The sequence below is a fragment of the Grampus griseus genome, assembly GCF_964374135.1.
Source record: "Grampus griseus genome assembly, chromosome: 4".
Taxonomy (NCBI): Eukaryota; Metazoa; Chordata; class Mammalia; order Artiodactyla; family Delphinidae; genus Grampus; species Grampus griseus.
In genome coordinates this window covers 92,719,149-92,734,993 of record NC_138997.1, presented here as the reverse complement: position 1 = coordinate 92,734,993, position 15,845 = coordinate 92,719,149, and the positions used below count along the sequence as shown (strand labels likewise).

The 15,845-nt window shown below is 38.1% G+C and overlaps 1 protein-coding gene across 1 annotated transcript in view; it reads left to right on the top strand.

The window, feature by feature from the left end:
* The window catches only part of PI4K2B (phosphatidylinositol 4-kinase type 2 beta), a 33,236-nt gene extending 20,079 nt beyond the window's left edge, over positions 1-13,157 (top strand). Inside the window, exons 8-11 of the mRNA XM_082653503.1 lie at positions 1,893-2,026; positions 2,614-2,673; positions 10,187-10,430; positions 12,655-13,157. Of these exons, the coding sequence (XP_082509629.1) occupies positions 1,893-2,026; positions 2,614-2,673; positions 10,187-10,360 (368 nt within the window). The 3' untranslated portion in view covers positions 10,361-10,430; positions 12,655-13,157. The remainder of the gene's footprint in view (positions 1-1,892; positions 2,027-2,613; positions 2,674-10,186; positions 10,431-12,654) is intronic.
* Positions 13,158-15,845: the final 2,688 nt, after the last annotated feature.

The following is a 15,845-nucleotide window of genomic DNA, read 5'->3' as shown; positions in this document are numbered from 1 at the left end:
TTAAGATGCCTACAGTACACCTGGAAAATTTTACCAAACACACAGTTGGGGATTAAGGGTCTAGAACTTGAAAGATTAATTGGTATTGAGGATGTCATTTTTAAACTGTCACCTTGGTAAGTGGAAGCCGTGGTGGTATTGCTATCACCTGGGAAAATCATGGTGAACAAATGCCACCACTAGGACAATGTGAGGCACGTAGGTACTCAATAAATGTTTCATGAATATTTAGTAGATGAAGGAGAGGAAGGACTAAGTATAGAATCTGGGAATGGTGACATTGAAAATGAGAGGAAAAGCCAGCAAACAAGAGAAATGGCTTAAAAGACAGAAGGTAAAGTTTGAGAGGGTGGTATCTCCAAAACCACATAGAAGAGAATTTCAGAGGGAGATGATAGAGAACAGTGCTGCTTGCTGCAAAGACACATGAAGTAGAATGAGGGCTGAAGATGGGCTTTTGGAGAAACCCTTATGAGATGACTGGTGATCTTAGGGGAGAGTTTGAATGGTGATAGTAGAAGTTGAGGGATAGGGATTGGAAGTAGAGGCAGGCATAGAATCAGGGCTTTTCTTTTATATAATTGGTCAGGGAAAGGTCAAAGGGAAATTGGACATAGCTTCAGAGATGTAGGCCACAGGAAAGGCTTTCTTTGGAATGGACTACTTCCCACAGTGTTCAAAGAGATAGATAAAAGAGAATTCAGAAGGAATGACTCTAAAGGCAGAGTGTTTTCCTCAGGGCTTTCTACATGGTAGGAGCTGGAGGTTCGCATTGGTTGTACCCACTGGAGTTCTGTGGGTGATCATATTCTCATAAGCCTTACATTTTCTTGCGTGAATCTGAATATGTACCCTATCTAGACAATCTCACTACGTTACAAATCTTTCTAGTCCTGGCACTGTGTATATTTAATGGTCTTCTCGGGAGAGAACTAGAGTTAGCCCAGAATCATGGATCTTTTATCCCTCAAAGCCAATTACCTGTTTACCTAGTAATGATTTAAAATTTTGGAACATCATACACACACATATACAAATATGAGTGGTCAGTTCCTGATAATTTATGGCTGAAAAGGCAGGGAGACCTCGGCCATGGTATCTGGGGCTGTGAACAAATTATAGATACCCCTCAGTTTCCAAACACAGGAACCAGAGATTCATATATATATATATATATATATATATATATATATATATATATATATATATATATATATATATGTTTTTTTGTTTTTGCGGTACGCGGGCCTCTCACTGTTGCGGCCTCTCCCGTTGCAGAGCACAGGCTCCGGATGCGCAGGCTCAGCGGCCATGGCTCACGGGCCCAGCCGCTCCGCGGCATATGGGATCTTCCCAGACCGGGGCACGAACCTGTGTCCCCTGCATCGGCAGGCGGACTCTCAACCACTGCACCACCAGGGAAGCCCCAGATATATTTTTTGATATAGGGCTGTTTGAGATAGATTCATTATCAAAACTCTTACTGTTTCCAATTTAAAACTCAGAAACCTAACCAGTTCAGGTAATACCTTACTGTGCTTTACCATCTGAATTAACCATCCAAACTTAGAAATCTGAATAATTTAGATGGCAAAAACTAATTGTTCTCTCTGATACCTCCTTTCTCCTTTTTTTTTTTTAACATCTTTATTGGAGTATAATTGCTTTACAGTGGTGTGTTTGTTTCTGCTTTATAACAAAGTGAATCAGCTATACATATATCCCTATATCTCCTCCCTCTTGTGTCTCCCTCCCACCCTCCCTATCCCACCCCTCTAGGTCTCCTGTCTTTTTTTTTAGCCTAGGAACTGTAGGGGAAAAACAGGGTAAATTTAGGTCTAAATAAACCACTTCCCCTCACTGATAAGAATACTTTTTTTTTTTTTTTTTAGATCCATTTCACTGGGCTTGGCTTCCTCAAGCAAAAGTTCCTTTTTCTGAAGAAATAAGAAATTTAGTTCTACCACATATTTCTGACATGAACTTTGTGCAAGATTTATGTGAAGATCTTTATGAACTTTTTAAGGTAAATAAGTTTTTAGTTTTAATTATTGCAGAAAATGAAATAGAGATTTTCTTAATAGAGTTGATTTGCAGTTTACTGCTTCTGGTATCACTGCTTGCAGTAGAACCTGACATAACAGAAAGGAATTAGCAGTTTTACTTCATAGGAGCATAAGTTTGTGAAGTTACACTATGAGTATTCTTTGAAGTGAAACTACATTATAATTTGAGAAGTTGTTTGCTTCAAAAGTTGAATTTTTACAAAATTACTCTGAATTATAATAAATGTTTGGTGATCTGCTATGATTCAATTTTCTTTTTAAAAAAGCCTAAACCCATTGGCTGGAAAGTCATTTTAAATCCTTTCTGGAACAAGTTGGAGTATAACTACACTGTTTATATGAAATACATACGAAAATGTATTTCGTATAAATGAGGAATACGAAAATACATCAATTAAAAATAATCTTTTCATGCTATTTTTTTCTATTAGGAATGCTTTCTAATGACCTTATGTGCTGAGTTGAAGAGTTCATTGGTTTTCTATTTTTTTTTTAAAGATCCTGATTTTTAGAATTGTAGTAATGTTTTCTTTCCTTTTTGTGATAGACTGACAGAAGATTTGACAAAGCCACTTTTGAAAGGCAGATGTCTGTGATGAGGGGTCAGGTAGGTCACCTTTTTAAGATCTTGTTCATTAAGGAAAAACTCTCTCTTTGAAACAGTAGTCAACTTTTTTTTTCCATTGTGACCCAAAGATGCAGCTCTCAACACTGTCCTTTATTCTGAACCAAAGTAGCTCAGATGATTAGAAATGAAGTTGATTTCAATACTCTTTTTTTCTCTTTTGTCTTCTGTATTAGATTTTTTTCACCTTGTTGTGTATTGTTTAGTTAGCCAGTTTCCTCCTACTGCTACTTCTTGTCCTCATTTTGATAACTGGTTTCCTGAGTGTTGGTATCGTCTTCCTCCTCAAATCCACTTGCTTGAATGTTTCAATACCAAGTTCTGTTTCCTGTTGATTATTTTCCTCATAAAATATGTTTGGCCTTTGCTAGAGCAGTCAGTAAATAACCATGTCACCATGGTTGAGCACCAATTAGGACATAAAAGTACTAGTTGTAACTCAGTCCTCTCACTCCTTTTCACTTCCTTTCATTAGCAATACAGGGTATCAATTACATCTGCTGGTGTGGACCTGCAGGCTGGGCTGACCTACAGGTGATGTCTGGTTCTTCTAGTCTACTAATAGTATTTAGATTCCAAAAGGAAGACTTGAAATGAAAATAAACTATAGGGTAAACATTGTCTTTTAGTGACTTACTAATTAACTTTTTCTTCCTAAAATATGCATTTCATTTAAGGTAGCTGTTTGCTGCATACCTGTGACAAAGAAGACAAGTCTAAGTTTTGCACTATTTATTATATAACATTAACAAATAGATATAGTTAAATTAGATAACTGTGTATTCATCATATATTTATTGACAGAACCAGAGCCAGAAACTGTCCTAATGATTGAGATAAAGCAGTGAGTAAAAACCAAGTTCCTACTCTGATGGAGCTCTTGCTTCTGATGAGACTGGGGGTCAGGAAAAGGGACAGATTATTAGCACACATCTCTCTGTGTTCTCTTGCGCTTATACAGTGCTTTGCTGGAGTCACACGTTTTAAATAGTAAGTGAAATGGCCGGAGAAGCAGGCTAGAGCCAGATTCTGAAGGGCCTTAAGTGCCGGGTATAGACTCCACATGGAAGGGATTGGAGCAGTTGTGATAACCCAAGTGCCCATCAACAGATGATTGGCTTAGAATACAGTGGAATATTACTCAGCCATAAAAAAGAATGAAATATTGCCATTTGCAGCAACATGGATAGACCTAAAGAATATTATACTTAATGAAATAAGTCAGCAAAAGACAAAACTTTGATTATCACTTATATGTGAAATCTAAAAAATAATACAAATGAATTTATATACAAAACAGGAACAGATCCACAGACATAGAAAACAAATTTATGATTACCAAAGGGGAGAGGGAGAGGGGAGAGACAAATTAGGAGTATGGGATTAACAAACTACTGTACATAAAATAGATAATCAACAAGGATGTACTGTATAGCACAGGGAATTATACCCAATATCTTGTAATAACGTTTAATGGAGTATAATCTGCAAAAAAAAAAAAAAAAAGAATCCCTAAGCTATACACCTGAAACTAATGCAATATATTTTAAATCAACTATACTTCAATTTTTAAACAAGGGCTGTGGCAATGACTAAGTTGTCCATTTACTAGTATGGAGAGATCTCCAGAATATGTTATAAAATGTAGTGCATAATGGTATGTATAAGCTGCTAACATATTGTATATAATAAGAAAGGAATCAGAATATTTTTTTAAAAGGGAGAGTTATGATCAGACTTACATTTCCCAAGAGGAGACCTTACCCTGGGGTTTCTCCTATGAACTCCCTGAGATTACGTGCTAAATTCTGTTTATATGTGCGTCTTGGGCATGGACTGGGCAATAGAATTTATATCCCAGCAAAAGGTGTCCATAACCCAACAAAGAATCCCTGCAGATTGGACAGTGGGGTGCACATTGACTCAGCAGATGAGTCTAGAACCAGGGAGCCTTGTGGGGAGGTGTTTTCGGTAATTCAGGTATGAATGATGGGCTTAGATGATTGATGATTGTAATTATGTTGCTGAGTGTTACCACCCTAAACTATATTTGAACTAAATTTTCAGGCATACGTAATTATGCCATTATTTGGCATTTTTGCTTGAAACATATCTATTTGACTTAACAATATGCTCCATCTTCTGGAATTCTCTTATCCCTAAAGATGTATCTTTATTTCAGAAATGTTTGTGTGTTTTTTTTTAAATAAAAGCTGTAAATAATCTTGTAAGCTTTAATTGTAGATTAAAGTTAGTATGTGAGAAATTTTAATTTTAATTTTAAAATGCTTGTCTGAACAGATATGGGGACATTCTAGTTCTGAGGTCTGTTACAAAGATATACCAGTGGCTATCTGCTGTTTTAGGTTTATTTATTCATATCCTGGAGTAAAGTATTATACAAAGGAGTAAAGTATTATACAAATGGGTGTAATAGAATATAAAAGTGACAGGATCAGGATCTGGGAAAGAAATAATAAAATAGAACATTATGTTTTAATTTTATTTTGTTTTGGTTTTTTATTTTAATTTGGTTTTGACCTTTCTGATAGCCAAAAAGAGTAAGGTACTCTGACCATGTACATGATTGTGTAGCTCTCTGATTTTAACCCTTTTTTAAAAGAAGTCTGAAAAAAATCAGGTATTATTTTATATTCTAAAGTAAATCAGTGCTTTGAAACCAAGGCTTAACTAACAAAAACTAATACCTGTGTTTCAAGCAACAGAATTCATTATTCAGCCAGTTCCTTAATTGAGTCAGAATACTGTGTTATTGAAACCGAAAGTGGGATCCGGGCTGCTCGCTGCTCAAAAACCAATAAAGAGGCAAGGTTGGTGGAAAGGAAAGTTTGCTTTATTTTAGATGCTGGCAACTGGTGGGGGAGGGCAGGCGCCTGTCCAATGACCAACTCCCCTCCCCCCCTCCTACAACCAGTGGGCAAGAGCTTTTATAGATGGAGGGAGGGGGCTACATGCAGAAACAGCACAGTCAGCTCTGACAGTCATCTTGAAATTGGTCATGCGGTGGTCTGACCAGCATCATCTTGGTTGTTGTAAGTACAGTTAATCTTCAGTTCCAGAGTCCGTTTGTTCCCATTTCCTTGAGGCCAATTCTTGGAATTGTGTCAGCTTAGGTCATGGCTACAGTCTGGTCATCATGTAGTTAACTTCTTCCACTTGATGGGGGTTTCAGTATCTATAAGACAGCTCACAGGATATGGCCCAGATTATTATCTATAGCCCTTGAGGAGGAACTAAGGGTCTTTGACTGTGCTTAGTGACTAACCTGTTATTATTTGGTCTCCTTTGGCTGTTTTCCTTTGTTTCCGTATTTTCTCATTTCTCTGATTAAACTTATTCTCTGGCTAAGGTTTTTCCACAGACAAAAGGCAGGCAGAGGACATAGGGTCCTGCTCCGTTTCATTATTTCAGTCATTTATAATTATCCCTTGAATCCCTCTCCCTTCTAATTTTGCCAATTAACATCATGATTTGTGCTTCGTACAACCTAGTCTTCTGTCCTAGTTTAGAGTAAGTTTTTAGTTTTGCACACATAATCAGTGACAATTCTCATTCTACATATAAAGATGTGGACTGGAATTAGGAACTAGTATGAAGGCATTTCTTTTAAAATTTGACTAGAAATGTTTATTCAGTTAAAATTTTTGAATTTTACTTTAACTAGCAGTAGGGTCATGATCAAGCTTGAATCATGATCAAGCTCAATAAGAGCGTCATTTTATGTTCTTTCTACCTGTGCCTGTTTGGAGCACTGGACCTCAGAAATACTTATTTATTTGAAATACATTTTATACACGACCTGAAAAAAGTGACAGAAATGCTTAATAAAACAGTTTCATTAATACAGAGTGAAATTCTATTCAGTGATATATAAACCAGAAGCTCATTTGCAGATTCAGTAAAAATTGATGTTAAAGAAAATGAAAGTGACGCTTTCGTACCTCCTGAGTACTTGACTCTTTACTAGATATTTTTATGTTTGTTATTATTTTTCCTCATAACAGCTCTACATAGTTGCCTGCATTTTGTAACTTGGCTCAAAGGGGTTAACACGTTGTATCTGTTTAATAAGGGAGTCTAAATTCTGGCGAATCTGCAACATTTCGGCATTGCCTCTGCCTGGGGTCCTTATCATCTCTTCTCTGGATTTAATGATCTTCTAAGTGGTGTCCTTACCTCTTTTCCCATCCTTCTTCCACATTAGACCAGAACAATCTTTCTCAAAGCAGATATGATCATCTCTTTTGTGATTTAAAACTCCCCTGATTTGTCAGTCCGTACAGGCTTAAGCCCTGACTTTGAGCAACTTCTCCAACACCTTTGCAGTCTGCCTCCAGCAACATAGCTACCTTTATCTCTTGTCACTGTCAGCTTCCCCTAAGCCTAGCCGCTCAGAACTGTTCTTCAGTCCCAGTTCACATCTCCCAGTGGTGCCCTTTGCGTGCTGTCGTCTCTCCTGGGATGCCTTTTCCTCTCCTTCTGGAGAACAGTTTTTCCTTCAAGCTCCAGCTCTGTCTTCCTAGGCTCCTCCTGCCGCTCAAGGAGTTCTGATTTCCCTAGCACTCCATGGGAGTATTGGGGTCACATTTCACTCAGAAATTGGATGTTAAGACAGCATGTTGGGGGAGTTTCCTGGTGGCCTAGTGGTTAGGATTCCGGGCTTTCACTGCTGCAGCGCGGGTTCAATCCTTAGTCAGGAAACAGATCCCACAAGCCGTACGGTGCAGGCCAAAAAAAAAAGGACAGCAAATTGGGCATAGTACAGTTGAAAAATAGCTTAAAACCAACCAGGAAGTAGAATATACATAGTTTTATGTAGATAGTACAGTAATTCTCATGCCCACTAAAATTTGAGGACCAGTGAACTAGTCCAAAGGAAAGCAAAGTCTATATGCAGAAGTCTGTGAGTTCACACCATCTGCTCTTGACCTATCACACCCCTACCATGGTATCAAATGTGGCATAGATGGAGCATTCTAAACTGTTTTTCCTGGGCTTCGCTGGTGGCGCAGTGGTTGAGAGTCCGCCTGCCGATGCAGGGGACACGGGTTCGTGCCCTGGTCTGGGAGGATCCCACATGCCGCGGAGCGGCTGGGCCCGTGAGCCACGGCCGCTGGGCCTGCGCATCCGGAGGCTGTGCTCCGCAGTGGGAGAGGCCACAACAGTGAGAGGCCTGTGTACCGCAAAATAAATAAATAAAGTGTTTTTCCTTGTCTGCAATGTTTAGTCTATTTCTAAAAATAATCTTCTCTGATGTAAAGATATAGTAATAGATGTGTTTATTCTTTGGGAAATGAAAAAGTGAGTGGTATGTAAAGGAGGGGATCAGATTGTAAAGTCAGGGCATAGATCCACTGTTGCTGAAGTGTTTGTCACACTACATTCCAGTTATTTGTTTGTGTGGCTGTTTGTTTCTACAATGTGTGCACTTTAAGGGCTCAGATGGGTTTTTTCCCCGTATTTAGTCTTCTCCCCAACACAGCGCGTGCTCAGTAAATATTTCTTTAGTAAATAAATGCAAGATCATCAAGTGTCTTCTCAACTCCCAAAGAAATACTAATATTTTGGATAGTTTTAAGACTGAATAATTTTTGCTATTATATATTTGAAATTTTTTAGTCTTGTAGAATGATTTTCTTTGTACCATTCCGCTTCTAGATTCTCTACAACAATCATGTATTGTTTTTAGAGTCAGGAAAATATTAGATGTTACTTAAATTAGTGTGTTTAGATTAACATGTTTTGAATAGGATTTTTAAAATCAAAAGAGGAAACTAACTGAATATTTCATTCCTTAGCCATGCTGGTACCCACATTTATTTTCATGGTAAGAACAATGCTTATAAACATAAATTTTGTAAATTCTTTTTGTCTTTTTATCCAAACATAACTAGCCTAGAAGATTTTAAGGGAAGAGCTTAAAAGGAATCCTAAACCGTAAATACAATGAGTAGCTACTATTACTAGTAAAGGTTTATTTCTCTGATGTATTAAATACTTCAGATCTTCCAGGATCTAAACCATCTAGTTTATACTGTTCAAGTATTATGACATTTATTTATTAGTATGGCTTTATGTTGAAACCTTTATGCTTATCTCACTATTAAACAGTCTTTACAACAACTAGTAAAATGCACACCATCTGTATATTAAATATTTTCAAATACCTGAAGGAGACATCCTTATTTCTAACGTACACAACAAAGGGATTTTATTTTTTTTCCTGTACGCGGGCCTCTCACTGTTGTGGCCTCTCCCGTTGCGGAGCACAGGCTCCGGACGCGCAGGCTCAACGGCCATGGCTCACGGGCCCAGCCGCTCCGTGGCATGTGGGATCCTCCCGGACCGGGGCACGAACCCGTGTCCTCTGCATTGGCAGGCGGACTCTCAACCACTGCGCCACCAGGGAAGCCCCCAAAGGGAATTTTTTACCTGATATGCAGGGAAAAAAAGAAAATTAATTATTAAATTTTTATTTGAACAGAGTAGAATAGGCTGTAAGCTATGCATTGTTTCATAACCTTATTTATATGCTCAAGTAGCAATTCCAAGAGTATGTTTAAACATGGAATGTAATATAGTTTACTTTTCCTAGTTTTACTTCTCCTATTTAAGAATAGACTCTTAGAGTACGCCTGCCGATGCAGGGGACACAGGTTCATGCCCCGGTCCGGGAAGATCCCACATGCCGCGGAGCGGCTGGACCCGTGAGCCACGGCCGCTTGAGCCTGCGCGTCCGGAGCCTGTGCTCCACAACGGGGGAGGCCACAGCAGTGAGAGGCCCGCGTACCGCAAAAAAAAAAAAAAAAAAAAGAATAGACTCTTAAATAAAACTTTACTTTAAATGCTACCTTCCCGAGTTCGCTAATTCACTTGCCCTGCGACATGCTTCCCCATAGCACTTTTTCCTTCTAATACTTGGTGTAATTGACTTGTTTGAGATGTTTATTGACTCCTCCCCTGCTGAAATGTGAGCTCTGTGAAGGCAGAGATTTTGTTTGTTTTCTTACTGTTGCATCCCCAGCACTTAGAACAGAGCCTAGCACATAATAAGCATGCAGTAAATTTATTTGTTGAATGAGTGGGTAAGGCAAGTATTTAGTAAAAACCAGACTATTTAGACCAGTATTTTTTTAGGTCCAGTGTCAACTGGGGTACGTATGTGGAACCATTCACTTCATTCAGTCTCTGACTCCATTGCTCCTGGACATAGATGCATTCTAGAATATTTCAAAGTTACCAATTGGCAAAAATTATTTAAGTTTAATCCTGTGCATTTGTCTGTGTATATGTGTGTGTATAAGCATCCGTACATCCACATATATATATTGATAGCAGTTACTCATCACAGTCTCTGTTGGGCATAAATGGATGAAATAAAAATTGTAGTTATGAATAGATGGTTAAACTAATGTCAAAGAACGGAAGGTTTTTATCCTTTTTGAACTGATGAAAACCTCTCTTCTTTCCACAGATCTTAAATCTTACTCAGGCATTGAGAGACAGGAGGAGTCCTGTCCAGCTAGTACAGATGCCTTGTGTGATTGTGGAGCGCAGTCAAGGTGGAGGTCAGGGTCGGATCGTCCACCTCAGCAATTCATTCACCCAGACTGTCCACTGCAGGAAGCCTTTTTTTTCCTCCTGGTAGCAGATGTGAGAGAAAGAAACTGTTTGGCATTATTGTGTTGTTACAACATTACCGCCCTGTAAACCTGCTGGTAAGAGCTCCAGTTGCAAAAACCTCAAATAATATAAGTTTCTAAAAGGTTTTCTTTGAATGTAATTGAAGTTTACAGTTTTCTGTCCAAATACTAAATTTCTGTTTCAGGGAAGAAGTGATATATCTCCTATGTCATATTTTTGTAGAAAAATTGTATTTTATGTTGTTGATGTTAGTTTCAGAGGTCATTTCATAGTTTACACATTCTGGAATGACTATAATTACTCTAGAATTCCAAACAGAAAAATAAGGTGTTTGTTGACTTTGAATACAATAACTTTTTATATACTTTTTCAATATTGAGAAGAATGGTCATGTTAACTCTTCTTACATTATAAAAGGCCTTTGAGGATGAAACTGCTCTTATGAGCTTTAATAGAGTAGTTAATAGAAAATAGTTAAGAATAAAACAATGTTGCCTTAATTTAAAAAGCTGCTACTTTAGAACTTGAATAAATGCTCCTAAAGTGACCATTATTAGGGACCAGAAAATTATATTTCAAGTTACCAATGACCATTTTCTTTTTTGTACTTCAGAATATTTTGGGTCAATTATTTTGTTATAGTGAGGGAAAAAAAATCTAACGCTATCTCCCCCTTTAAAAAAATGGAAACACTCAACTGAGACTTGAGGGGAATAATATGAAATTAAGATAGATCCCCAGTATTTTGAAATTCCAGAATAGCATTAAAAATTCCCATCTGTTTCTTGCATGGGATCAATACTTAATCATTTAGTACCTCAGAGTACTGATCTCGTTCAATTTAGTACTTCAATTAGTATTAAACTTCACTGAAAGGTAAACCATAACTCAAACCGTATATTGGGTTGCATTTTCAGGTCCTAGAACATAACCTCTTAAAAATAATAGTAGTGTTGTAGGGTACTTGAAATTACTGATGTTATTATAATTACAGTCAACTTTAGAATACTAGTCCCAGTTAAAGGGGACCATAACAGAGATAACCATTAAGTCATTTTTATTTGATTTTGAATATCAGTATTTCTGACATCCTGGGAATTTGTAGTACTTTTAACTTACCAAGTGATTGAAATTGAGATGAGCCCGATATGAAGATTTGATCCCAAAGAAGCAGGAGCTTCATTCTCTTCTTAGGCTCCAAACAAATAACATCACCACTCAGACTAAACTGGGCAGTTTGTGGTCTTGGCCTTTTGTCGTTAAGCTTTCTGTCCTGTAATTTTTCAAATTGTTTTTATATAAAAAGTATTTCCTGAAGATTGAATTAGGATGGAAGTCAGATCTGCCATTCTCCCTTTCTTCACATCTTTCTCTTGGTCTTCGTGGATGTGATGAGTGAGGATACTGCTGTCCTAGTGGAAGTCCATTGGAAACCTGTGTTCTCCTACCTCCCCTGACCCTCCATGATCTTAATGTTGAGATAATGGAAAATTGACTGGAAATTCAAAGCTCAAGCTAATATCTTTAGATAAATACCAGTCATTAAAATGTGCCTTTTGAAGATGTGTTCTTAATGAAATAAGTTGTTATGATGTGGTTACTGCTTTCATAAAACAGGGTTTTCAGTATTTTGAGAATTTCTATATTAATTTAAAAAATGGAAACTTAGTAAGTTGCTACTGTTTTGTACCCTAAAATTAAAATAGCGTGGAAATATTTTTAAATGGTCTGACCAGGCCAGAAAAATAGAGTTGAAATATTTAAGATATGCTTAGAAGTCAGAGTACATTGGTTTTATTTTATAAATTTTCATGAACTTCATTTTTATTTAAATATTGTGTTAATATTTTCAGTGAGTATATTTATAGTGTCAAACATGGTAGACGAAAGGTAATAAAAATCACTGTCTTAAGACTAGATTTCTCCTGAAGTATATATACTGGATATTTAGAATGTTTGTAAATACATTTATGTTTATAAATGATGACAAACCACCATTTTCTTACTGCGTATATTAGTAGTACAGTTTAATACTTTATCATTCCAAAAGATGTATTTAACTGGAATCTTTATAATTAGAGACATTTTCATTTTTATTTGAATATAAGCTGCCTTACTCTCCCCCAAATTTGTCAGCAGTTAGTTGAAGACTATGGAAACATGTTTTTTGCAATCTTGAAAACGATTTGATTCACAAATTTTTTTTTAATTGAAGTTTTGTACTAATGGAATTAAAACCTTATTAAAAACAGTGGTGACCAGTCCTTTGATCAGATTACATCTTAAATCCTTTTACAGATATATGAAGAGACAGGCAGCATCTTATGTTTTATAGTCTGCCTTCTTTCCCAAAGTTGCTTGGGCAGCTGTACAGATAGTGGCAGAGATCTTCAGTGTGGCTCTGTTTCCAGGCCTCTCTTATGGTGAGTATGGAGCCATGTAACCGAGTTCTGGCCAGTAAGATGTGGTGATGAGGGATATATGTGGCTTCCAGACCTGGCAGTAAAACTCACTGCGGCACAACCAGTGATCACCGTTGACCACTCTCTTGTCTTCCCATTTGGCTGTAAACAAAGAATTTGCAAAGTGGAAGCAGCCAGGGCATGTGAGTCACTGCTTGGAAACCTACCAGGAGAGCGTGCTGACTGCATTGGACTGTGACATGAGCAAGAAATAGTGCTTGTGTTTAGTCACTAAAATTTTGCATTTATATGTTAAAACTTACCATAGTCTGTCCTATCCTGGGCGTTAACAGTGTAAATAGAAAAAAAAAATCATTTTAAAATAAAAAACCAATTATAGAAGGCTGAATGGCAGCAGCAGTGAGTATTTAATCTCAAATCCCCATAGAACAACTAGGATAGCAAAAGAAAAATCACAGTGACACCATCTTCACTAAAATTAGATGGTAGAATATCCCTATGGATCCCAGAAATGAGCAGTTTGGGCTAAATCCATCAATAGCAAAAGGATCACATGGGAACAACAGCTTTGGAGGAGTGAACGGAGGGAAAGTGAGGGAGGCCTGTGATGGTACAAAGAGCCCAGAATCTGCTGACATGTCGTCAGCCCCAAAAGGAGGCGCCCCCAGTCATCGTGGCAGATCCTCAACTGGTGCATCCAAAACCAAAATCAAAATTGGGAGAGGGCTGTCCAGCATTCAGCCGGAAGCTGTAATGGGAGCCTGCAGGAAGGTATGAGGGTGCCAGGGCAACCTGGTCTTCAGGGTTCCCGGAAGTAGCTGGTGAGAGCACATAGACCTGCCCTGAGAGAAGCTACTGGATATAGGATAGACATTTACGAGGGAAGGACCCTGGGGATAAAGGAGACAAGGTTCTGATACAGATAGAAGAGGGGACCAGATGAGACAATTCAGAAAGTACTAAGAAGGTTCATAAAAAACCATGTCATCTGGGAATTCCCTGGCGGTCCAGTGGTTAGAACTCAGCACCTGCACTGCTGGGCCCAGGTTCCATCCCTGGTCCACGAACTAAGATACTGCAGGCCAAGCGGCACGGTTGAATAAATAAGTAAGACTAAAATATCAGCTATTACAAAAAGAATAATAAAAATAGAAGTTATCTTAAAAAAAAAATGTTATCTAATACTCTGTAGTAACTACAGAAGAGAGAACCCTAGAACTACAAAACCAGGAAACTCCAGGCCTACCTCACCACCTACCCAGGAATCTTCTGAAAATATAGGAGGAAAGTATGACAAAGTCCATCTCACTTAAACATGACCACATCATACAATATGCTTTAAGAAAACAGGATAACAGCGTGTATCACATACCCACAGGAAATGAAGATATCCTAGAAACTTCTACAAAGCAGAAGAAAACAGTAATATTTGTTAAAATGCTGAAGAAATTCAAGAAATGATAGAACCTGAGAAGGAACAATATAACATCAAAATCAGGAAAGCTCAAAAATTAGATGGACAAGCAACAGGAGGAAATAAAATGAGAGCTGACAGAGCTCAGAGGAAATATTGGAGTTAACAGTATGTTTCAGAAATAAACTAGAAGGAACCCAAGGGCAAATAGACAACATCCACAGGAACTCTACAGCAAACATCATACTTAGTGCTGGAAAATCTAAAGCTTTCTATATTTGTTTTCTGTTGCTGCTGTAATAAATTACCACAAACGTTAGTGTTTTAAACAACACAAATTCATTATCTGACAGTTCTGCAGGTTAGAAGCCTGATACAGGTGTCACTGGACTAAAATCAGTGTGTCAGCAGGGCTGTGTTTCTTTCTGGAGGCTCTAGGGGGGAATCTGTTCCCTTGTCCTTTCTAGTATCGAGGAGCCTCACACATCCCTTGGCTTGTAGCCCTCTCCCTCCATCTCCAAAGCCAGCAACAGCGGGCTGAATACTTTTCTCATCACATCATTCTGACATTGACCCTTCTGCCTCTTTCTTGCACTTTTAAGGACACTTGTTATTACACTGGGCCCACCCGGGTAATCTAGAATAATCTCCCTATGTTAAGGCCTGCTTATATGTAACCTTAATTCCATCTTCAACTTTAATTCCCCTTTGCCATTTAATATATTCAAAAATTCTGGAGATTAGGACATGGACATCTTTGGGGACCAGTATTCTGCCTCTGCACTTTCTCTCTGAGATCAGTAATGTGACAAGGGGGCCTGCTTTCACAATTCATATTCAGTATCGTACTGGAGAGCATAACCAGTGCAGTAAAGGCAGGGAAGAGGTGAAAGGAATGAGGTTCAGAAAGAAAGAAAGAAAATTGTCATTATTTATAGATGACGTAATTATGCATGTAGAAAATTAACAAGAATCTACCAATAGCTATTAGAATTGATAAGTGAATTTTGCAAGGTTTATATACCAGCAACATTAGTTAGAAAAAGAAAATTTTAAAACATACCATTTATAGCAGCAGCGAAACACATCAGATTTCTAGGGATAAGTCCAACCAAAGATGTATAAGCTCTCTATACCAACTATAAAAAGAGTATTGAGAATAATTCAAGATTTAAATAAATGGAGGGCATTACCATGCTTATGTATCAATAATGTTAGGATGTTGATGCTCCCAAGTTTGTCTATAGTTTCGACACGATCAAATCCCATCAGGATTTTTTAAAAAATTGACAAGAGGGTCCATCTGCCAATGCAGGGGACACGGGTTCGTGCCCCGGTCTGGAAAGATCCCACATGCCACGGAGTGGCTGGGCCCGTGAGCCATGGCCGCTGAGCCTGTGCGTCCGGAGCCTGTGGCCCGCAACGGGAGAGGCCACAACAGTGAGAGGCCCGCGTACTGCAAAAAAAAAAAAAAAAAAATTGACAAGCTAATTCTAAAATGTATATGGAAATGTTCTGGCCAACCTATGAGACAAGAGCAAAAGTTGGAGGACTTATACGCTACCTGGTCTCAGAACTTATAAAGCTACAGCAATCAAAACAGTGGTAATTGGGGTAAAGATAGACATAAGATCAAGGACACAGAAAAGAGA